The sequence below is a fragment of the Eptesicus fuscus genome, chromosome 23 (assembly GCF_027574615.1).
Source record: "Eptesicus fuscus isolate TK198812 chromosome 23, DD_ASM_mEF_20220401, whole genome shotgun sequence".
Taxonomy (NCBI): Eukaryota; Metazoa; Chordata; class Mammalia; order Chiroptera; family Vespertilionidae; genus Eptesicus; species Eptesicus fuscus.
The window spans coordinates 14,978,408-15,003,118 of record NC_072495.1 but is presented as its reverse complement, the minus strand read 5'-3'; the positions used below and the strand labels follow the sequence as shown (position 1 = coordinate 15,003,118).

General features: G+C 43.0%; 1 protein-coding gene across 10 annotated transcripts in view; it reads right to left on the bottom strand.

Moving 5' to 3' along the window:
* FAM118B (family with sequence similarity 118 member B) overlaps positions 1-24,711 on the bottom strand; it is a 41,132-nt gene that overhangs the window by 8,638 nt on the left and 7,783 nt on the right. For 7 of the 10 annotated variants that reach the window (XM_054712371.1, XM_054712372.1, XM_054712375.1 and 4 more), the window contains exons 2-5: positions 14,653-14,745; positions 11,695-11,947; positions 3,172-3,399; positions 1,125-1,253 (exon numbers count right to left, since the gene is read on the bottom strand). In XM_054712371.1, coding sequence (XP_054568346.1) covers positions 1,125-1,253; positions 3,172-3,399; positions 11,695-11,947; positions 14,653-14,738 — 696 coding nt within the window. In that variant the 5' untranslated portion in view covers positions 14,739-14,745. Of the gene's footprint in view, positions 1-1,124; positions 1,254-3,171; positions 3,400-11,694; positions 11,948-14,652; positions 14,746-14,933; positions 14,991-24,711 lie in introns of those variants that run through there. The other 3 variants (XM_054712376.1, XM_054712368.1, XM_054712369.1) reach the window with 2 other exon arrangements.

The window sequence follows — 24,711 nt, the reverse complement described above, 5'->3', positions numbered from 1 at the left end:
TTTGCTGCATCATGTCAATACGATCACTCTAAGTGACCCAGTCCTGTTATATACTGTTTTCAGAATTGGGGGCCAGTGAATTACTCCCACATATCATTGGCGAGGTAGACTTTTTGGTTTGAACATGCATGTGTGAGCAAGTCTAAAACTTTGATCTTTAAAGATCAACAAATATATTTTTTCACAAAGAAAGAACCTCTACTTTATCACCAAAAGTTTTCCATTTTTTCCATTGAGCAATAAGTTTGAATAAGTGTGGTAATTAATTCAAGCCCATCATCATTTACAGAAAATTACTTTAGGATGTATGTTCTAGTAGTGATTGGTCAATAAAAAGCTACACCAGTTATTATTGGCATAGAGAGGGTTATTAATACTGTCATAAACTGAACAATAAAAAGAGATAATGATGTATTCTTCATATGTGAAGGTGATGGCAACCAGCTGGCTGTCCATCAAGAACAAAGGGAGCCCGGTCGGCGTGGCTCAGTGGTTGAACGTGGACCTATGAACCAGAGGTCATGGTTCCATTCCCAGCTGGGGCACATGCCAGGTTGTGGGCTCGATAACCAGTGTGGGGCGTGTAGGAGGCAACTGACCAATGATTCTCTCTCATCACTGATATTTCTCTCTCTCCCTTCCTCTCTGAAATCAATAAAAAAATAAAAATAAAAACATAAAAAAAAAAAAAAAAAAGAACAAAGGGAAACCCTGCAGTTTGATACCTCGAGTACATTTTTCAAGATGGTACGCACACGCCGAAACCGGTTTGGCTCAGTGGATAGAGCGTCGGCCTGCGGACTCAAGGGTCCCAGGTTCGATTCCTTGGTTGCGGGCACATCCCCGGTAGGGGGTGTGCAGGAGGCAGCTGATCGATGTTTCTCTCTCATCGGTGTTTCTAACTCTCTATCCCTCTCTCTTCCTCTCTGTAAAAAATCAATAAAATATATTAAAAAAAAAAAAAAGATGGCACGCACACCCAGAAGCTGAGGAGCACGGGAAAGAATGTTGGACCTTCCAACTTTGAGGGAATGAAAAGAACATGTTAGCCCGTGGAGACCAAGGGTACGCTGAGAGGTTTCCAGGAAGGCGGTCCCAAGCCCAGCGAGATGAGCAGCACTCACCATAACTTCCGTGTTCCTGAGCACGTTCTGGTACCCAGCGGGATGAAGGACAATGCCACTGGGGTTGGTGTAGACCCCGTGGATGTGCAGCACGCTCAGCTTCCGCTTCTCCTGAGCCCACTCTAGGACCTGCACAACACAAAGAGAGCTCAGCCAGGCGGGCAGGCTGAACACTTGCTTCAAGGTCCCGGCAGGCAAGACGGCTAGGCTTCTTTCTTTTGTTAATTGTTAAATTGATTTTTAGAGAGCGAGGAAGTGAGGGAGGGAGGGGAAAAGAGAGAGCGAGAGAAGAAACAGCGATTTGTTGCGCCACTTATTTATGCATTCATTGGTTGATTCTTGGGTTAGGGATGATTCTCTAACCAAATGAGCTACCTGGCCAGGGCTGGGGTGTGTCCCTTCTTAAATAGGACGGCCAGAGAAGACCTCCCAGAGGAGGTGCTATTTGAGATTTAATAGGTGAAGAAGGAACTGGCCACAGAGAGCCTAAGAGTAACAGGTGGAAACACTCCAGCCAGAGGAAATCAGTCTTCATGGCACCGTGTCCTGAGTGATTTCCTTTTAAAAGCTGGCTTCGAGGTCAGCAAAGTTAGAGTGGCATCACAGCTGCTCCTCTGGCAGAGGCAGTACTGAGGCAATGAAGCCAGGGTGAATCTCTCGCTATTCAAACTACTTAGCTGGGTTCTAGGCTGGACACAGAGGCAGGCTCCTGGGAAAACAAAGTGTAGAAGGAAAATTACAAAAACTACAGAGCAGGACAAATGAGACCAGGTGGCGGTTTGCAACCTGTTTTCTTTTTTTCTCACTTATTATGTCTCTGACATCTTTTTATGGCAATGAAAACATTTTGCCTTTTATGGCTTCATTGAATTTCACCAATTAAATACATGTTGGTGCAGCTGTAGAATGTCCTGTTGATACTAGATTTCAAATGACAAACTCAGGTGACCATTCTAATAGCCTCATCTCGTTAGTTGACACAGATCAACACCTAGAGTTCACTATTAAGTAGAGAGCTTAGGTATAGTATGGGCTACAATAAAAAAGTCTGCTGAGGTTTCTACTGAACATTAACCTCAACCCAGCATTCACTTGGCCTGGAAGATGGTCTGCCAGATGTCTGAAAGTAGTTTTCATTCATTTCCAGATGGAGTTGGCACACACCATATATTCTGAGATAATTCTTTTTTTGTGAATCCTCACCTGGGAATACTTTTTTCATTGTTTTTCAGAGTGAATAGAAGGGAAGGCTGAGAGGGGAGAGGGAGAGGAAGGGAAGCAAGGGGGAGAGAGAGAGGGAGAGAGAGAGAGAGAGAGAGAGAGAGAGAGAGAGAGAGAAAGAAAGAGAAAGAAACATCAATGTGAGAAAGACACATCGACTGGTTGCCTCCCACATGTGTCCCAAAAGGGAGTGGGGAGTGAATCCACAACTGAGGTACATTTCCTCTACTGGGAATCGAACCCAGGACCCTTTGTATGCAGGCCAACACTCTAACCACTTAACAACACCGGCCAGGGCAAAGAGAGAATTCTAAATAAATATTACAACCATCTGACATGATCAGACATTAAACAGATCTTACAGTTCAAATGACTTCCTATGTTCTAGCTTTAAAATTGGGTGAAATTGTCAAAACTCACAGAACTGAGCACTTTTAAGGTCTGTGCATTTTACGTATATTGCCTTTTTAAAAAAATATATTTTATTGATTTTTTTACAGAGAGGAAGGGAGAGGGATAGAGAGTTAGAAACATTGATGAGAGAGAATCACTGATCAGCTGCCTCCTGCATACCCCCTACTGGGGATGTGCCCGCAACCAAGGTACATGCCCTTGACCGGAATCGAACCTGGGACCCTTCAGTCCCCAGGCCGACTCTCTATCCACTGAGCCAAACCGGTTAGGGCACGTATATTGCTTTTTATCTCAAAAATATCCCCACAGAGAGGGGCAGCTCCCTGTCTACACAAATACCGGCACTACCCAACCGCCAACAAAAACAGGTTCTCTCCACTAGCCGGAAGCAGGCTCCTGCTTTACTTTTTACCTTTTTTTCATCAGTGAGGTCAAGGGATTCAAGCTGCTTGCCCTGGTCTGCTGCGTACAGTTCCAGGAGGTTGTCGAAATTTGTAGTCAATACCAGGGCCCCGTTCTCCATCAGGTGGAGAACTGACTGAAGTAGCTGTTTTCCAGCGTCTTCAATCTTTGACTCCAAGTCATCGAATACTTCATATAAACAGTCCTTAAAAAACGTGGATCGAACATTACTAGTACGCTGGAGAGGGATTTGAAAGAGAAAAAATTAATGCTAGATGTTTTCTTGGGTCACCTGCCTTAATAATAATAATAATAATAATAATAATAATAGTAATAGCAAATTTGTACCTAAAATAAGGGTAACATATTGTCTACCTCCCAGGGTTATAAGGAAAACAGAGGATGCACGCCAAGTGCTTAGCACAGTGGTTCCCAACCTTTTTTTGGCCATGCCCCACCTAAGCATCTCTAAAATCCTGATGCGCGCCCCCCATGACATAGAATTATTATTATTAAAAAAGTGAACTCCTATTCACGTGGAGGAAGCCTTAAAGGCCATTAACTTGGTCTAAACAAGCTTCCAAAGAACATGGCATCCATGAAAGAGAAAAATAAAAGAACGAAAGGACAGTTGAAGTACTGAGGAAGAAATCACTAAGAAATTGTTAAAAAAAATAACAATATGAAGTGATATGAAAAAACAGCAAATGAAGTTTCAAAACATATAATAGAGAACTGAAATGCATAAATATGTCACAATATATTTATACTAGAGGCCCGGTGCATGAAAATTCATGACTGGAGGGGGGTTCCCTCAGCCCGGCCTGCCCCCTCTCACAGTCAGGGAGCCCTCAGGGCTGGGAGGCGACCCAGGCGATCAGGGGAAGGCGGCGCCCCATCACACCTCTGCTGCTGCCACTGCCGGCAGCACAAGCCTTGGCCGGCCCTGGTTACCTGAGCCTCGGGCCGGCCCTGGGCGGCTGGGCAGCCGCCATTCGAGGCTTGCCAGTGCCTCGGCAGGCCTGAGCCTCAGTCAGTGGGGGCGTGCAGGAGGACCAGAGGCCCCCTGCGGGGCTGAGGGGACTCCGGCGGCAGGCGCGCGGAGCAGCCGGCCCCGGCTGAAGAATGGAGGATATCCTCAACAACATGAGTTATAACTTCCAATTTGTTGGACACCACAGTCAGGCTTCAACTTCGGGGGAGGGAGGAAGAGAGGGATGGGCAGCTCGTTGGAGGAGCCTGGGCGAGCTGTCAGTCAGTGGGGGGTGCATGAGGACCCGAGGGGGGCTGCTCTGTGCGCCTGCCGTCCCCCGGTGGGGCTGAGGGGACTCCGGCAGCAGGTGCACGGAGCAGCCGGCCCTGCCCTCGCTGTGGGCACCGCCAACTTGTGACGGCGTGATGGTCAATTTGCATATTACAACTTTATTATATGGGATACTGCATATGAGTCCCCTAGGACTATTAGAAATGCAAAAAATTCACTGTAAATAACTCCTTCTCAAATTTCCCCCCTTAATAATCAAATTACCTCCCAGTAGGGCATGTGCCCCATGCTGGGAACCACTGGCTTAGCACAATGCCTGGCAGGTAGCAAGGGATCAGCACTATCACATCACATGCAAGCATCACAGCTCTGTAAATGGCACGCTGACAGAATGGAGAACATGGGCATGGCCAGGAGACGGAAGTCACTGCCAGGATAAAGGAATGCTAGGGGCAAAGCACGGTGCCAACTACCCTCCAATGTGGCCTCAGGCAAGGAGACAATGAGTGCTTTCGTACACTTTCTTTAATGAGGGAATAACTAATAAAAGACATCTAATGCGGGTTAGCATCTCTTTTTCTAATCCTAGTTGCTTTTTACAGATGCACTGGATTTGGATGCTGATGCTGTGGATGCTGTGGGAAAACTTCTTGCTTTCTCCCTGCCTGTTTTTTTCTCTTGCATAGTTCAGCAATTTGTTTGCATGTTTATTAGGAAGAATACTTAGTATTTAATAAAGGCTATCAATTTGCAACTGTTAAAAATACTATACATTAGTCAGTTCTAAAGACTCCCTATCTTTTAACATACGGTTTATTTACATAACTGTTCTTCCAGATTTATTTTAATTTTGCAAATATCTCGGAGAACTAAAAAGGAAATACAATACTAGCCTCAAGTGGAAAGTGGGCCCCGAGACAAAAGGAATTTGAAAGGGAAAGTAACCATAACAAGCTGTAACATATATCTGATCCCTACCCCATTCCTGCTATACCATTCCATTAGATAATGCCAGAGCAAGAATTCATTTTTAAAGGCCCCAATATTTCCCATTCAAACTCCACGTAACTGCACTCAGCTGCTGGGTCACCGTTAACAGCTGTTTTCCCTCAAAGAGGCCCCACCTTTCTGGTTTCCTCTGTACATCTTCCTAAGAACTCAACGCTCAGATAAAGATCTGTTCCCATGGAACCAGGGACGCAAATTCACAGAACACACTTAATTCGCCAAGTTCTTGCCCTAATTTTTCTAAGTGTTTTATAAGATTATCAATTATGTATGCCTACCAAATAAACGGTAAATATTTTCACAGTAGAAAAATTCGAGCAGAGGTGGAACAGTCCCCCTCCCTGGTGGTGACCCGCTCAGAGGTTTGTCTGCTTTTGTCAGTCAGTCCCTAGTCCAGGCTACCTCTGTGACTAGACAGGCTCCTCGCTGCACCCTGTTGTGGGGAGAGTGGGGGCTCCCAGGTTCTTTTCTGGTGCTAAATAGGTGGGATGGCCCATATTTGTGTGGCTAAGAATGTAATTTTTTGTCCATTCTCATTGCATAAGGGCATAAATAGTTCCATCACATATTGTAGCAGCCCACAGGGGACTCTAACACTTGAAAAGAATGAACAATCTGCTCAGAAACACGGTGAAGAATTTATAACCTCAGTTACTGAATTTCAATGCAGACAAGAGTTGACCACTAAAGAACGCCAGGCACTTTTCTAGATTTGTTATGAAAAATACAGTGCCCCTTTGACATCTATCAAAATACAATTATTTATCCTACGATCTTAAACTTCCATTTCTGGGAATATGTCCCACAGATATAATTGCAAACAAATGACATACACAGGGTTATCAGTGCTCTGTTGTCTGTAACAGTAGAGGACTGGAAACGAGCCCGTATACACATACAGGAGACGGGCCTGAACAGACCTCCAGGATATGCTGCTAGGTAAACACAGGAGGTGCGGAACAGTGTGTCTAGATGCTACCTGTTGACACGGGGGATGAAGGTAGTGAGATAAGAATACAGTCCTGTGTGCGAAAAGGTACATTGGGAGGATGCTCACAAAGCTAGGAAGAGCCCAGCCGGCGTGGCTCAGTGGTTGAGCATCAACCTATGAACCAGGAAGTCACGGTTCGATTCCTGGTCAGGGTACATGTTCAGGTTGTGGGCTCGATCCCCAGTGTGGAGTGTGCAGGAGGTAGCTGATCAGTGATTCTCTCTCAACATGATGTTTCTATCTCTCTCTCCCTCTCCCTTCCTCTCTAAAATAAATAAAATATATTTAAAAAAATAAAAGCTAGGAAGAGTGGTCACCCATGGTGGGGAGAGGAGGCAGACAAAGGCACGTGTGGGAGTGAGATGATGGGATGTACATAACCCTTGTTACATCACTTTCATTTACTTTTGCAATGTGTTAAAACAATACCTCTTCAGAAAAGCACAATTAAGTTTAAAATTAAGCAAAGAATATGGTTATTTTAAGACCTTCCCTGTGTTTTATAACTTCATTTTGTACTGATTCATGCACAGTTATATAACACTACCTTCAAATACCAGTTTAATCATTACGCACACAGATAAAAATGCCTGGGTATACAATCAGCTAATCAGGGGTGTGGAATGTATTTTCTTGCTTCTAAGAAAAGAAATACAAAAATGTTAAAGCCTGGAAATAAATGTCAGAAGTCACTTATTTTAGCTAGGTATCTTTTAGCCCAATTTCTTCTTTTTAAAAATAGAATTCAGAGAGGAAGGGAGAGGGAGAGAGGAAGAGAGAGAAACATCAATGATGAGAGAAAGCACTGATCGGCTGCCTCCTGCACACCCCTTACTGGGAATCAAGCCCGCAACTTGGGCATGTGCCCTGACTGGGAATCAGACCATGACATCTGGTTCATAGGTCAACGCTCAACCACTAAGTCACGTGGGCAGGGCTAGTCCTATTTCTTCCAGTTAATACATTTTGTGGATCAACACAGAGAGGAGGGAAAGGGGCTCTCGCTGCTGCACTGATTTCTTCAGACTTAAATATGAAGCAGGTGACTCTGGACCTAAATTTCCCACCAGTGCCTCTGAATCAGGACAAAGGAATGCAAACAAAAGGAAGTTCCATGGTCAGAAGGAAATGCCAGAAGGAAATGCCGAACTCCCACACAACTTCCACGGACATTTTTTCATTCATTTCTAACTGTGAACTGATCCCAATGCTACTTCGTTTCCTTCCACCCTGTCTGTGCCTCTCATCTTTCTGATCCCGGATAGAGTGAACACAGACACAATCCTGACTCTTTCCCTGAGGTGCCTCGCATGTGCAGTGCCTTTACTATGTGCCAGACACTTTATACTGTCTCACTTACTCTTCAGAGAACCCCCTGAGCTAAGGAGCAGTATCCCAGTTTTATAGGTGCAGAGATCAGAGACGTAAGTGATTCGCCCAGGGTCTCCGTGCATTGAAATGACTTTTCTTGGGTTCTGATTCTGAATGCTCTCTGCACTGAAGACAATGTCACTTCCCTGCTGTCAGAAACTGGCTCAGTAGATGGGGACCTGTTAACCCTGTCATGTTACTGTTATTTGCTACGATTCCTTTTTTAAAATATGTTTTTCTTTATTTCAAAGAGAGGAAGGAAGAGGGGGAGATAGAAACATCAATGGTGAGAGAATCATAAATCGGCTGATTACGTGTCTGAGTATGTTAGTCTCTCTCTGCTTCTCAGTGTTTCTCTGTCTTTTTCCTTTTCTTAAATATATTTTTATTGATTTCAGTGAAGAAGGGAGATGGACAGAGACATAGAAACATTAATGATGAGAGAGAATCATTGATCAGCTGCCTCCTGCACACCTCCTACTGGGGATCGAGTCCACAACCCAGGCATGTGCCCTGACCAGGAATCTAACTGTGACCTCCTGGTTCATAGGTCAATGCTCAACCAGAGCCACACCGGCCAGGTAAGATTCTTCTTTAATATGGACATTTTCAAACATACACAATAGCAAAAAGAAGAGCATTAAAAAAACCCCACATACCCATCATCCAGTTTGAACAATGATCACACAAAGCTGACCTTATTTAACCTAAACTCCCCACCCACCACATTGCTTCTCTAATTCACTGAATTTTTTTGAAGTGATTCCTAGACATTATATCACTTCATTCAGATCCTTCAGTAGGTTCCCTAAAATACAAGGACTGCCCTTTGCATATCCTCCTATATAATAAAAGCCTAATATGCAAATTGTCCCCTTGGGTAGTCGTTTGACCGGGAGTTTGACAGGGAGACCAAGAGTTTGATCGCTCGCTATGACATGCGCTGACCACCGGGGGCGGCGCGGAACATGGCGGGCATCGGCGATGCAGCACTGGCAGCGGGCGGCACTGCTGGCCCTGAGGAGAGCGGGACCGTGGCGGGATGGTGGAGCAGGTGAGCGGGCGGTGCCAGGCCAAGGCGGGTGTGAGTGGAGGCCGGATGGCCCTGCAGATAGCAACCAGCAGCGGTGGTGGAGGGCGGGGTCACCACCCGGCTCCCAGCGCTAAGGGAGCCGGGCTTGGCCCCAATCGATTGCCTTGCAGGCAGGACGGTGGAGCAGGTGAGGGGGCGGCACCAGGCCAAGGCAGGGTGCCAGCTGAGGCTGCAGGGCTAAAAGGCTGGGGGCACGAGCTGGGACCCGATCTCCACAGGCCACCCCAAGGGACCCCACCCATGCATGAATTCGTGCACTGGGCCTCTAGTAAAACATAAAACAACAGCAACACCACTATCATACCTAAAAAAACCCAATCCTATTCATTCCTTTTGTGGATAAAAAGGGGCCACACACTAAATCTGACAAGCTCAGGGAGGCTCCGATGGGCATTACAAACTCAGAGACTGAAAGTAACCACAGAGGATGGTCTGAATATAAAGATTCCTAGTCATGGTGGGTAGTCATTCCTGTAGCTTCCTCGACAAAAGTCCATCTTTACTACCTTCAGTGAGCCTGTCTATTGTCTTTATGGAAGGTCAAAGAAACCCCCCTTTTAAGCCCTTTAGGGCACAACCTCCCAGTAGAGTATGAGATCACAGAACCCCTCATTGTTATCTTGTTGCTCCCATACCATCTCTGTGTGCTGTACATGTTAACTATCCTGTACCCATCAAAGTAAAAGAAGTGTGTCTGTTTTATTTTTTATCCAATCACAGAGATTCCCCTGCTTTGCTTTCTCCTGCCTCCCTAATGGATTTTACATAACCCACCCTTCCGTGTCCTCCTTTGATTCTAACATATAAAATAAGCTACATAAAACTATTATTCTCCGAAGCATTTTCTCAATCCGCTGAGATTGTGTTTCCCGGTAACTGTCATCAGTTTGGCCCAAATAAACTCTTGTAAGACTTATTCTTAGGCTGGATGTTCTTTCATAGACACTTAATACCAAATACTCAGCTAGTGTTCAAATTTCCCCAGTGCTCCCCCTTTCTCACAAGCTTTTGGTTGCCTGGATTTTTTTCTTACATATCCTCTGTTGGAATGTTTCTCAAAACAAAGCCCTCAGACGTTTTGAATTCCTGAGATTCTTAAGGAGTATGCAATGTCAAAAATACTTTCATAGTAATATGAAGGTGATATTTTGTCTAAACTGTTTGTATTTACACTGATGATGCAAAGGCAATGGTGGGTAATGAGAAGGGAAATGGGGCTGTGCAATAAACCTGACCAAGCTCAGGGGGGCTACACGGCAGGCTTGACAAGCTCAGTGATCAAAAGTAACCACACACAGCCTGGCCAGTGTGGCACAGCGATTGAGCATCAAACCATGCACCAAGAGGTCCCCAGTCCCATTCCCGGTCAGGGCTTGATCTCCAGTAAGAAGTGTGCAGGAGGCAGCTGATGGATGATTCTCTCTCACTGATGTTTCTATCTCTTACTCCCTCTCTCCCTTCCTCTCTCTAAAATGAACAAAAACATTTAAAAATACAACACACACATACAATGATCTGCCAGATCCATCCAACTCATGAAGCTTTAAACCTGTTTTCTTCCTATGAGTTATTGCTCTTATATTTGTCTTTAATCCATTTTAAGATAGTTTTTGTATGTGGTATAAGGTGAAGGTCCCATGAGCTCTTCACTTTATTTATTTATTTATTCATTTATTTTTAATATATATTTATTGATTTCAGAGAGGAAGGGAGAGGGAAAGAGAGATAGAAACATCAATGATGAGAGAGAATCATTGATTGGCGGCCTCCTGCATGTCCCCTACCGGAGATCGAGCCTATAACCCAGGCATGTTCCCTTGACTGGAATCAAATCCGGGACCCTTCAGTCCCCAGGCCGACGCTCTATCCACTGAGCCAAACCAGCTAGTGCCCATGAGCTCTTTAAATCCTGTTAATTCTTTACATTGTTCTACATTAGTAATTTATCACAATTAAAGACAAGGAAATGAAAAGAAGTGAAAAAGGCTCTAAGTTTCTGAAAGTGGGGGGAGGTGAGGAGACGGGGAACGGAGAGAGGGAGAGAGACAGGGAGACAGGAGCAGAGGCAGAAAGGCACACAGAGAACTTACAGAAAGGATGGCAGGCAGAGACCTACATGGGAGAGAGACAAAGAGGAAAGGGGGGGCAGAGATTGAGAAGTGCAGAGGAAGAATCAGAAAAAGAAGCAGAGAGCCTGGCCAGTGTGGCTCAGTGGCTGAGCGTCAACCTATAAACCAAGAGGTCATGGTTCAATTCCTGATCAGGGCACATGCCTGAACTGCAGGCTCTACTCCCAGTGTGGGGCATGCAGAAGGCAGTGATCAATGATTCTCTCTTATCATTGATGTTTCTGCCTCTCTCTCCCTCTCCCTTCTTCTCTGAAATCAATAAAAATATATTTTTTAAAAACTTGTGTTGCTCCATGCATAAAAAGATAAGAATGATCTTTAATCTTTTTGAGGTTCCCTAAAAGGCATGGATGCCAATAAACACAGCTTTCATAGCAGTGAGTACAGAAAAAGTAAATATAAAATACAGCATCAATGGAAGAGTTGTTTCATTTTTGTACACATAAAGGCCACATCATCATCATCATCAACAACAGCAAACACACACACTGAAATGGGGTCAAGAGATAAGTACCCTGGATAAGGTCCATAAACAGACATTCTGCAGGAGAGGCAACTGCTATGTGAATCTACAAGCTAGAAATGAACATCCTGATTACATTCAGCATGCATGTGTGTGTGCGGGGGGGTTTGGGGGGGAGGGAGAGGTAGGAAATTTCAAATGGCCGGTTACTCACAGGGGAGAGTTTCTGAATAAGGTCATGGGCAACATGAACAAGATTCTTGTCTTCATGGAGACATTTCTGAAATTTTTTGCTCTCATCATCTTCTAGAAGATCAAAATCATTGGCAGCATCCAGTAGAGCCTGGATTAACCCCTTCCAGGATTTCAGAGCTGGAACCTGAGGTGCGACCGCAGCACTAATGCCCGTTCCAATCACCAGCACAAGTTCCCGCGGCTTCTTACTTTTTAAGCTTGGAAGCAGTTTCCTGGAAAAGTTCAACAAAGGAGAGGATGGAGAACAGCCAAGAGATACAGGACACATGGAGAGACGGTCTAAAACCATGGTCTTCAGCTAGAACTTTGACAGCTGCCAAGATGACAAGTGCCAGTTTCTGACACCTCTCAAAATTGCTTATGCAACAGACCAGAATATTGTGCCAGTGCTTGCTGGAAAACAGTCATAGACCTATTTCAGGAATCCTAAAAAGCAATCTTAAAATCAATGTTCTCCTTCATAGTCCTCTCAATCTAAGAAAACCCACTAATAGTAGGAAAAGTTCCGATGATATTACAGCTCAGCTGAGTTCTAAGTTATATTTTAAACCAACATGCAGTTTCAAAGGACATGTTTGATTTAGATTCCTGAGGGGACAGAACCCCATACAAGTTAAACTGCTGTTGTTGAGAAACAAAACAGGAGATGCCCGGGCGGGTGTGGCTCAGTGGTTGAGCACTGATCCAGGAACTGAGAGGTTGCCGTTTCTATTCCCAGTCAGGGCACATGCTCGGGTTTCGGACTCAATCCTCAGGGGGAGGCATGCAGGAGGCAGCCAATCAATGATTCTCTCTCATCATTGATATTTCTCTCTCTCTCTCTCTCTCTCTCTCTCTCTCTCTCTCTCTCTCTCTCTCTCTCCCTTTCTCTCTGAAATCAATAAAAATATATTAAAACAAACTAACAGCCCTAGCTGGTTTGGCTCAGTGGACAGAGCATCGGACTTCGGACTCAAGGGTCCTGGGTTTGATCGGGTCAAGGGCAAATGCCCAGGTTGTGGGCTCGATCCCCAGTAGGGGGCGTGCAGGAGGCAGTCAATCAATTATTCTCTCTCATCATTGATGTTTCTATCTCTCTCTCCCTCTCCCTTCCACTCTGAAAGCAATAAAAATATATTTAAAACAAACAAACAAACAAAACCAGGAGATGAAAGGCAGCCAATAAAAAATTTGGACCCAAATTTTGTGAATGTTATGAAGATAAAACTGAGCATGACTAAAATTGAGCAGGAGCTAGATGGTTAAACATGGGAACCAGTTTGTTCTAGATATCCTCTTCTAGATATCCTCAAGCCAAAAAGAAAGAAAAAGTGGCCAACAGAATTCTGAGAGCACAGGAGGAACTTCAAGGATCAAAACAAACAAAGAAATAACTATTCAATGGATATGACAGAAAGTGAAAACCATCGGTTTCTCATCAGGATAAGCAGAGACAGAGTTCTGTCCTGAAGTTTCTATGCGATACAAGGTGGGCACACGTTTTTGCCTTTGTTCTCCACCCCCTTTCATTCTGGAGACTATAATAAAATCTGCTTGAAATATATTTTGCAATTTAATTTTTGCTGATGGCGTGTTTTCCCCCCAAGAAATTGTCTTTCTCAACCTTTTGTCCAAATAATAAACTAAACAGAAACAGGATCAGCATTTGGGCATAACCCAAGAAAGAACAATACTTTAAGCTTTGGGAAACCTGGCTTTGGAAAAACAACCTCTAGAATCACCTTCCCTATCCCCAACTCCGGCATTCAGCCCTTCAATGAATATGAAAAACTTATGAAGTACCAGATACTACGGTAAGCATTAGTGATATATTGATGAACAAAATGGAGGTCCTAACCTCAAAAGTTTAGTCTATTGGAAAAGATGATAATAGATATTAGAAGCAAATGGTGAAAAATGATTTTCAGTTCAAGGAAAACAATTTCCTACCTAATACTCTAAATCCGGCCAAATCATCAAATAAATGTTAAGTGTATATAAAGATATTTTCAAACGTCCCCAGAAACTTCTCCTCTGCACCCTTACTGAGGAAGTGAATGAGGACATTCTTCAGCAAGATGAAGGAGTACACCAAAGAAAAAGACTTGCAACCCAGGAAACAGGATCCAATACGGAGAGGCGTAAGAGGAATTCCCAGGGCGATGAGAGAGGAAAACGGCACAATCAGCAGTGGGGCAGCATGGACAGCAACTGTCAGAGTGGACAGTCCAAAGGAAGAATCCAGAAGCAAATATAACTCGTGCAGTAGTGATGTGTCAGTACGCCTAGCTATGCCTAGGAGATTGACTCTTCTGTCACAGAGGTGAAGATAAACTGATGGGTACACAGAAAACAAAGCGAACCAAAGCAAGGGAGAGATAATCTTTAATAACTTTGAGGGATAGATAGACAAGAAAAGAAATGTAATCATAACATATTAGTAGGCTCAACTATGAGTACCATTTATACAGTCATGTAATGTACATATTAAAAAGTAATTTAACCCCCAGAATTTGATATACTGGGAGGTTGTAAGGCATGTGTATGGTGTGTGTGTGTATACAGTGTGGGAGAAGATCCATGAGAGCAAACCTAATCCTCATCTTCCATAATAAGAAAGAGATAAAACCAAAACACTAAAATATAGCAGTATACCAGTGTTGAAAAATATGGATGTAAATATTAGAGAAACATAAAAAAAAGTTGAAAGTGACTGTCACTGAGGGGGAAGGAGCGAGGCATCATGAAGTACTGACTTATAAAACTAGGCACATTTATGACCTTGATAAAAAATAAGATTAGATCCAAAAAAGAAATGTAATTTTACGTAAAGGTTAATATTAATTAGTGAAAACCAGGATATAGAGCAAGTTCATTATTTTTCATTAACTACCATTACTAGTAATGTCTTTGCTTCTCAGATTCCCTTCCCGTTTACCTGGGCTTCTTGGTTGGGGGTGCGCCATCACTGAGGAATCCAAAAATGTTGTCTGTATCAGAGGACTGGCTCCCAGTAGAAGCCATCGAGTTTCTAAAATATATTAAACACCATGGACCACAATTAGATCTGGAAAGCGTACCATTCAAAAGAGCACATACATTAAACAGTTTTAATAAGCTATACACCCTAAAGGTGTTCTAAAGGCAATCCCTGCTTAACAGAAATGCATTACTTAGTGAGTGACCAAAACTTAGAGAATTCATCTAAAAGAAAGTAACCTTGAAATTATGACTTTTGTATTCCATGCTGCTATCTTGCTTCTGTTCTTGAAGGCTCCTCCCACCCTACCCTGGAAAAACCCCAAGACCAATGTCAAGTCATGTCAATTACTGGCCATCATTTTGTGGGGTCTAAGAAATACCTTTATTTTCCCATGAAACAGGCTTGGGCAATACTTGGAATAAACAACCCACAAAAAAGTATGCTAATAGCTCCCAATTATCTATTTCCTAACAGCTGAAAAAAAAAAAAGACATCACTGGGTCACCTGGCTGGTTTGGCTCAGTGGATAGTCTGCCTATGGACTGAAGGGTCCCAGGTTTGATTCTGGTTTAGGGCTCCACTGTGGGACGAGTGCGGAAAGCAACCAATCTATGTCTCTCTCTCATTGATGTTTCTCTCTCTCTGTCATTCCCACTCCCTTCCACTCTCTCTAAAAGTCAATGGGAAAAAATATCCTTGGATAAAGATGAACAAAAAATAAGAATAAAAAATAAAAGTAAATCACTGGGTTGAGAACAGAGCAATCAGTACTCATTTGCTGACTGTCAGACATTCCTTGTTGCTGGACGACTGTGTCCTCACAGGCAGTGAGTGAGAGATGTCTCTCTAGCTAAACACGCCATGATAAATGGGAAAGGCATTAGCAAGCAAAACATATATGACAAATGACCAATTATGTTCAGGTGATGAGATAACGAGCCAAAATAAAAGAATTAACGTGGATTACAGTGAGAACAATACAGAGAAGTTTTAATTGCTACAAGTTTTAGTTAACTTGCTAAATCTAAGGACCATTAATTCTAAAACAGCAATATTTTAAATAGTATGTGTGTACACACAAACACGCAATAAGAAGACAATATGTATTACCAGAGTTTTGGGTGCTTTATTATCTTGCATTGTCACTATTTAGAAAGAATGAAATTACTAGTAATTACTTTACCTTTAATGTTTTATTAGAAAGATTTTACATGAAAACATTTTTTAAAGTTCAATGATTTAATTTTCTGTTAGGTACAAGGCTCAGTTCCTCACCCCATATTCATCACACATAATGAAATTCTTCTTTGATATCATAAATCATTAGGAAAATAGGAATTACAAAATCACAGAAGTGAGTTACGATGCAAACTGTCTTAGTCAAATCTTTGATTCTGTTAGTGAGAAAGGTGGGACTCAGAGAAGACAGTTGAATTACTTAAGTCAATTAATCTTGCCTTAACATAATAATCATCTGAGATGGTTGTTAAAAGTACATACACGGTCTTAAAAATAGTCTATTATCCCATCCGGTGTGGCTCAGTGGTTGTTGACCTATGCACCGAGAGGTTGCTGGTCTGATTCCAGGTCAGGGCACATGCCCGGGTTTCGGGCTCGATCCCTGGTGTGCAGGAGGCAGCCGATTGATGTTTGATGTTTCTCTCTCATCGATGTTTCTATCTCTCTCTAAAAGCAATAAAAAAAGTCTGTTAATTTTAAAGACTGTGTGTGTGTTCCCAGACTCCAATCCCAAATTACTGAACCAGAATCTCCAGAATCTTTGGGGGGATTCTTTTTACTGATTTTTAGAGAGAGAGGAAGGGAGAGGGAGAGAGAAAGAGAAACATCGCTGTGAGAGCGAACATAGTTTGGCTGCCTCCTACACCCCCTATTGGGGATTGAGCATGAAACCCAGGCATGTGCCCCGACTGGGAATGGAACCAGCAACCTTTCGGAGCACAGGACAACACCGGACCAAATAAGCCACACCAGCCAGGGCCTGCAGGAGATTCTTATGCTAAGGCAAACAGGAAACACCTAAGTGACATCAAATTTTCTGCAATTCAACCCTTTTGCTAAATGTAGGGCGCACGCTAAGCACCCTACATTTATGTCATCTCCCCTCCTGTTAAGTGTACACATCATTTATTACACAGCCTCCCAGCGTGCTAACACCATGAGTCAGGAATTGACTGCCATTAAAATTTTTCCATCCCTACTCTAAAGTCTGTGCTCTAGATTATTGAAGTAGTGGGAGAAAAGTGATTATTTCTACCACATACAGGACAACCCATCAGAGAGATTTTTAAAAGTATACAACGAAAAGTGTATGTGCTTATGTTCTTTCCTTAAATATCATTCTGTAAACTCATTGTCTGAACAAATTACACCCATGTCAAAAATACCATGAATTGAGAAAGATGAAAATAAAGTATAAAGGAAAGTAATTTAATATTTATTCAGGTTTGAAGACAGACATCTTCAGAATTAAATGCTCCATTTAGCTAGTAGACCAGTTTTATTTACAAACTCTTATATAGTACTTACCACATACCATGCAGTAATTATAAATATTAACTCATGTAATCTCCATAATCCTATGAAGTACTCTTATTACCCTATTTTAGAGATGAGAAAACTAAGGCATAGGAAAGCTGGGAGTCAGAATTCAAACCAAGGTGGCCTGTCTGCCTCCCAAGGCCATACTCTTAACCACACTATTACCACCTAAAAGCAACTTCAAGTATTAGCCTCTCGGCATTTCATTTTTAATTTGCACCCCAAATTATCAAATAAGGAAGCTCTGCCATTCTGGAAAGCAGATTTATTTGAAATAATCCTATGTAATGCTTAATAGCTGCTACATGACCAGGCACTCACCCGAATTCAGAAGCTGAAACACCTTCTTCTGGTGACAAGCACTATTTGCTACTACCTCCCAGCACCACTAACCTACTAGAACCCTAGATCCGTTCTACCATTTTCTCCTGGAAAACATGCAAGGCCATTTTTGCTGGATTCTTTTTTTTTTAAATATATTTTTACTGATTTCAGAGAGAAAGGAAGAGGGAGAGAAAGAAACGTCAATGATGAGAGAGAATCATTAATCAGCCACCTCCCACATGCCCTACACTAGGGATCGAGCCCACAACATGGGCATTTGCCCTGACCAGGAATCGAACCATGGCCTCCTGGTTCACAAGTCGATGCTCAACCACTGAGCCACGCCGGCCAGGCTTTGCTGGATTGTTGATGGTCAATTCTTGGTATCTACACCTGAATACTAAGCTTTTTTCTTTATAGAGTCAACTGTTCTGAAGGTCCACTTCACGCACATTAATTTAGAGGAATAAATATGGCTAACAGCTCCTGATAAGCTGTTACTAAAATGTTTTGGGTCCTCTTATTTAGGAACTGAATGAGAAGTACTGTAATATGCCCACATTGTATCTGATCCTATAGTCATTCTGTTTTCTAATAGGCTACCATCATTTCTTCAGTCTAAAGGGTGTCTCACATGATCCAATCTCACATGTTCGCCCCAGTGGCATCTAAGCATGAAGCATATCTTATTCCTTCCAGAGTACTTCTTTAGGGGGAAAAGTCTGTTTTAGCATTTTACCCCAAGTATGCAGTTACTGCTGAAGAGCTGCCAAGCTAATTGGGAATTCCTAATATGCATCAACGAGTTCACACATTAATTTCTCTATGTGATCACTAATAGTTACCTCTGGCAATGTCTTCATTACTCCAATTACTGCTAAGCCCTGAGAACTCCTTCAAGGCCAATAGAATTCAGCAAAATAACAGTCAGATTCTTGGTAAATGCTGAGAAAAGTGACAGCAACCTCACTGACACGTTTTTTAAGATCTAAGTTTTAATGTAAGAGAGGACACATACTTTAAAACCTGTCAGATTGGCAGGAAATACAATGTTTGTATCTGGTAGATGGAAAAGGGAAAAGGCAGGTGTTCTGGGACCAATCCATTAAGAAACACGAAAAAAGGAGACGAGAAAAGGGACTGGCCTATGAATGAAATGCCCGTTGTACAAACTAGAGGACTTGGGGATTTGACACATCAAAGGCGGCCAGTAGCTCTTGCTCTCGTGGTATCTTGGTGCCAGCTAAGATGGGAAAACCTGACGCCTTTTTCCATTTAAGGATCAGAATGACGTCTCCCAGCCTGAGTTCCTCGTGCTGATCCATGTATCTCTCCCTGTGGCTGATCTATGTACAGTATCTCTCTCTCTGCTTCCAGTATGTAGTCTTCAGCTCAACCGGGAGGCCAGAAGGAACTCAGAAAAATTCACTTTGGCATATGGGTGGATGCAATAAATAGACAGGGAGAGAAAGTGCTAATAATGGCATTTTTGCCTGGAAGTAAAAGGCAAAAAATGACTACTTGGCCCTGAACAGTGGTTAGAATGTCAGCCTGTGGACCGAAGAGTCGTGGGTTCAATTCCTGGTCAAGGGCACGTACCTCAGTTTGCTTGTTCCCCAGCTTCGATGGGGGTGAATGTGGGAAGCAACCAATCAATATGTCTCTCTCACTTTGGTGTTTCTCTCTCTTTCTCCCCTTCCTCCCTTCCTTCCATTCTCTCTAGAAATCAATGGAAAAAATATCCTCAGGTGAGGATTAAAAACAAACAAACAAGCATACAAACAAACAAACAAACAATGACAGTTAAGAAAGCGGTACGTTTCTTGTTTTAAAAGCCTCCCTCCCCCACGTCTATTTAAAAAAATAAAACAGTGACAGGAATAAAGACTGCCTATTTCTCTAGCCTAAACATAGAAAAGGGTTAACTTCATTTTCCAAGGGGAAAAGACAGTCATCCTCTGACGTGGAAGAAATCAAATGGGGGCATTTGGACTGATTCCAATACATCTGGTTTTTACAGGAAGGGAGGAAGGAAAAGGCACCCAGCACAATGTCTACAGAAGAGCACCCAACCAGGGCGTGGGCCAGAAACAAATAAGCTGCTTTCTCAGGTAGCTCATCAGTTCAGTTCTATCATGCAGACGGCAGCCTTCCTAACGGTGTATAAAACGAACTTCCCATTATTCCAGGCTCCAGGGCTCAGATGTACTTATATTAGCGATTTTTAATCATAAAGCCAAAGTAACACATCGTGTATAGGAAAACAAAACTGTTTCAAGAAGGAATAATGGGACACTGAATTAAAATTTGATTTGAATTAGAAGCTGGTGATGATTTTACCATGCAAAGAATGAGAAGTTCCTTGCCACTGCTTTCCCTCCCGTGAAACTTTTGAGAAGATATATCCCCAAAACAATGACACATGTTGCTAAGAAAGGAGATTTAAAAAATACTAATATATATATATATATATATATATATATATATATATATATACACACACACTAGGGACCCGTTGCAGGAAGATTCCTGCAAGACTTCCTGCAGGCTTCCCTCCCGCCACCACCACCTCTCCCACCCCGCCGCGCCCAATCCCTCGGCCACTGCCGCCGCCCCCTCTGCGGCTGTTCTCGCCACTGCCGCTGCTGCGCACCCCACCCCGCCCCACCCATCACCACCCGCCGCTGCGCACCCAGCCCCACCCTGCCCTGCCCCGCCCGCCACCGCCCGCCGCTGTGGCCGCACATGCTTTCCCTCCAGCAGCTGCCTTGCTTTCCATTTTCCCTTCTATGCTGTCTTCAGTCTTCACTCCTCCCTCCCTCAGCGCATGCAAATTAACCGCCATCTTTGTTGGGTTAATTTGCATACTCGCTCTGATTGGCTGTGGGCGTAGCAAAGGTACGGTCAATTAGCATTTTTCTCTTTTATTAGTGTAGATATATGTATATATATATATACACATATATACACACACACATATACATATATATGTATATATGTGTGTGAATGTGTATATATATATGTATATGTATGTATGTGTGTGTGTATATATATATATATATATATCCAGTAGTGTTGTTGCTGGAGGAATTAGTGGGCCAGATTTCTCTATCACTTGTGGGTGTGGGTTGGCTCTTAAAGATACTTTGAGAAAATGAATTTTCTAAGATTCCCATGGGAAAACGAGATGTGGAAAACGGTTTTATTTGCGTGGAGTTACATTCCTCGGGTTGTGAAGTACCATTTCCCTTAAGCCAGTCCTGAAAGAGGGGCAGCTGGGGTTCCAGCAGAGCCAAAAGCAAGGCCAGTGCCCAGAGCTTCCGTTCCACGCTGTAGCGGGTCCAGTTCAGCATTCAGTTCATTAAAGTCCATTAATCCAATGTGGATCCCACGTGGAACTCAACTACTATAAGTTGGGTATAGCCAACTGTAAAGGAGAAATTAACCAACCAGTGTACACCAGCAATGGCTATTTGAGGAGACAGGGCTTTGGGTGTGAGTCCAGCCTTCTTTTACTTGTTGCAAGTAAATAAAACTACCTACCGACAACCAAGGCTGGTTCCTGAATAGAACACCCCAACTGGCGAACTTGAGTTCAGTAACACAAACGGTGATAGGTCTCTACTTGCACTAACATCAGGTGGCCACAATCCTGGCATAAACAGTGACCAGTCTTGGCTTGGAATGTGGCTTCAGCTAAGCAGTCACAACCCTAATACAAGGGGCAGCTGGCCTTGCTCATATCGTGGGGCTCACCAAATGGTCCCAAGCCTGCAGCTAGTGGCAAGCTGGCCACATTTCACAGCACAGCTTCTGCCAAGCTTCTCCAAGCTCAGACTAAGCGGCAACCAACTGCAGATCACTTTCCAGATCCTACTAGGCAGCCCCGAGCCAGACCCAAGTGGCGGCTAACCTTGGCTTGCACTAGAGCCTCTCCCAAGAGGCCCCAGACCCAATACAGATGGGGGCCAGCTTCAGACCACACCAGACCACCACCCAACCAACTCCACAATTACCACACCCGAGCAGACTTGACTGGCATCAGAGCTCCACTAAAGTGACTCATCTTTATAGGTTCGGCCCCTACACAACAGCTCAATCACTGTAGCCATGGCCAGCCGGGCCAGCCGGTAAGCTTGAGGGTCAACTCCCCCCTCTGATGTGCCAACAGTAATCAAGGATCAACTACAACAGGAGGGCACACACATCCCACACAAGAAACACCCTGGGAGCCCTTGGCCAGTTGAACAGAAAATCAATGGCTAAATCATCTGACAGAATATCAACAAGGAAACAGAGGGCTTGAAGGACACATAAGACGGATCTAATTGACATTTTCAAAGCATTTTACCTCAAAGCAGCAGAATATATGTCCTTTTCAAGTGCACATAGAACATTTTCCAGGATAGGCCACAAGTTAGACCACAAAACAAGTCTCAATAAATTTTAAAAAATTTAAAAAATTTGAAATCACATGAAGCATCTTCTCCAACCACAATGTTATAAACTACCCAACCACAATGTTATAAACTACAAATCAATTACAAGAAAAAAAACGGAAAAACACACAAACGTGGAGGCTAAATAACAAACATAACAGGAACAAACTGATACAGAGAATAAATTGATAGTTGCCAGGTGAGAGCGAGGTTGGAGGGACGGGTGAAAAAGGTGAAGGGATTAAAGTACAAATTGCCAGCTATAAAAATAACCACGGATGCAAAGTACAGCATAGGGAATATAGTTGATACTGTTGTGATAACGATGTATGATGTCTAATGGGTACTAGACCTATCAGGGTGATCACTTTGTAAACTACATAAATGTTTCATCATTATGTTGTACACCTGAAATTAATATAATATTGTCTGTTAATTGTACTAGAAAAAATTTTTAAATATTATTTTTTACTTTTTGTTAATATATTTTTATTGACCTCAAAGAGGAAGGCAGAGGGATAGAGAGATAGAAACTAGAAACATCAATGATGAGAGAGAATCACTGGTCGACTGCCTCCTGCACGCCCCCTAATGGGGATTGAGCCCGCAACCCAGGCATATGACCTTGACCGGACCTGAACCCGGGACCCTTCAGTCCTCAGGCTGATACTCTATCCACTGAGCCAAACCGGCGAGGGCTGTACTAGAAATTTTTTTAAGGGAAGAAAAGAACTTGGATAAATGGGTGACGTTGTAGTATTGTTTCTTTTAAGTCAAATAAATATGCGCTATGATTTTCAGCCACCACTTACCTAAGGCTGTTTATCTCTACACATAAAAATTCTCATCTGCTTTGGAGCAGTCTTCTTTAGCTTTTTGCTTTCTCCTTCCCAACTACATGAAAAGAAACTTAAGATCACAAAGTACTTTGCGGAAAGTCCACAGATTTGTTTTATAAAACAGAGCTGCATGCATTTAACTCAGTCCACTTCTATTCTGTAATTTCCCTATGGCCTGGCCATGATTATATTCCATATGCGCTTGTAGAGTAAAATGACAGGAACTGTATTAGTCCCAACAAGTTGTTGAGTTTTCATGTTCAAGTATCTGTTAAGTGTCAGACACTGTCTTAAGAATACTCCTATTACCATATCTACCAAACACCGTTTAACATTTATAATGAGGCAGGCACTGTTTTCTGTACTTAACAAATGTTCATTCTTCTCTGAAGTAGATACTATTATCATCTCATGTCACAGATTTTAGAATCCAAGCACAGAGATGTTAAGTGCCTTGCTAAAGATCACACAGCTATTACACAGTAGACATGGGATGCTCACTTGAGTCCATGTTGTAAAGATATAATGCAATACTGTCTCACCCAAGATGACTAAGACTGTAAGTATACCCATAAAGCGCATATTCTTAAAAAGTCTCTACCTTTTAAGGGAAATAGAACTTATAACCAAATATTTACTGCATATTTGTGCTAAGTTTAACATGTATGTATGAGGCACAGAGAAGATTAAACATTTTGCTTGAGGAAGATCAAGGAAATTGTTATGGGAGACGGACACCTTTATGGCAAAATTCAATAAAAATCCTTAGTACTTATCTTCCTTTACCTGTTGGAAGCATCTGACATTTAATTCATCCTCATCTCACCTGGATTCTGGTTTCCTCCCATCCCGCTAGTGAAAGCTCTTCCTCTGTCCATCCCTTAAACGTTGCGAGTCCAGTCTACTTTAGGCGCTCCAATCTATTCACTTTACACATTCCCTCCCCTGCCCATCCCATCTACTCCAAATGACTCAAATGCCAACTAAATGTCAATGACTCCCAAATCTGCATCTTCAGCTCAGATCTCTGCTGTGTTTCAGACCCAGGAAACACCTGCTCAAGAGTGCCCGTTACACAGCGCCTCATATGCAAAGGGACTTCAAGACAGTACTTCAAACTTAAAGGTCAAAAAACAGCTCGGCAACCAGTTCCTTATCATGTATTATATAGGCCTCCGCAGGGCAGAAATAATCTCTGGGTGAGAGGCTTACAGGTGGTTATTTCCCTCTCTCTGTTTCAAGCACCAACACTAGTACTTACTGACTTTGAAAGACTGTCGGGCACTTTAGCAATGCACTTGTACTTGTAAGCACATGCCTTGCATCAATTCCAACAATCCCTTGAAGAGCAGGAGAATGTTGGACCAAAGGAAATTTAGGAAAGTGGTTAATTTAAGCCTGACACCTTTACTTGGTTTGACATTCTTTTCAGGATATTTTTTAAAATAAAAACTGAAAAGTATTTTCTTTGATCTGTAAATGAACTGAGAGATGAAAGCATTGTTTAGACCTAAAACAAGAATCTGAAAGTTCAAAAACTCAACTAACAAACAAACATTGCTTTGCTGAACAGGTAGCACCAGTCTGAAAAAGTGACCAGTAAAAATAATTGAGGGAAAAAATAGGTGAAGAGCAGAACAGGTTAGGGAGACCTACTAACACACTTTCTTAAAAAAGAACGGAGGAGGTGAGTGCAAGACCAAGGGGAGACCACAAGGAGCAGCAACAGGGGCTGGCAGCCTGGGCCCAAGGGACCAGACCTACCCTCCCCGATCGATCGGAAAAGAAACGGGTCCATGCAGGCAGTGCCGGAAATACATAAAGGACAGGGAAGGAGCCAGAGCACCTCGAGT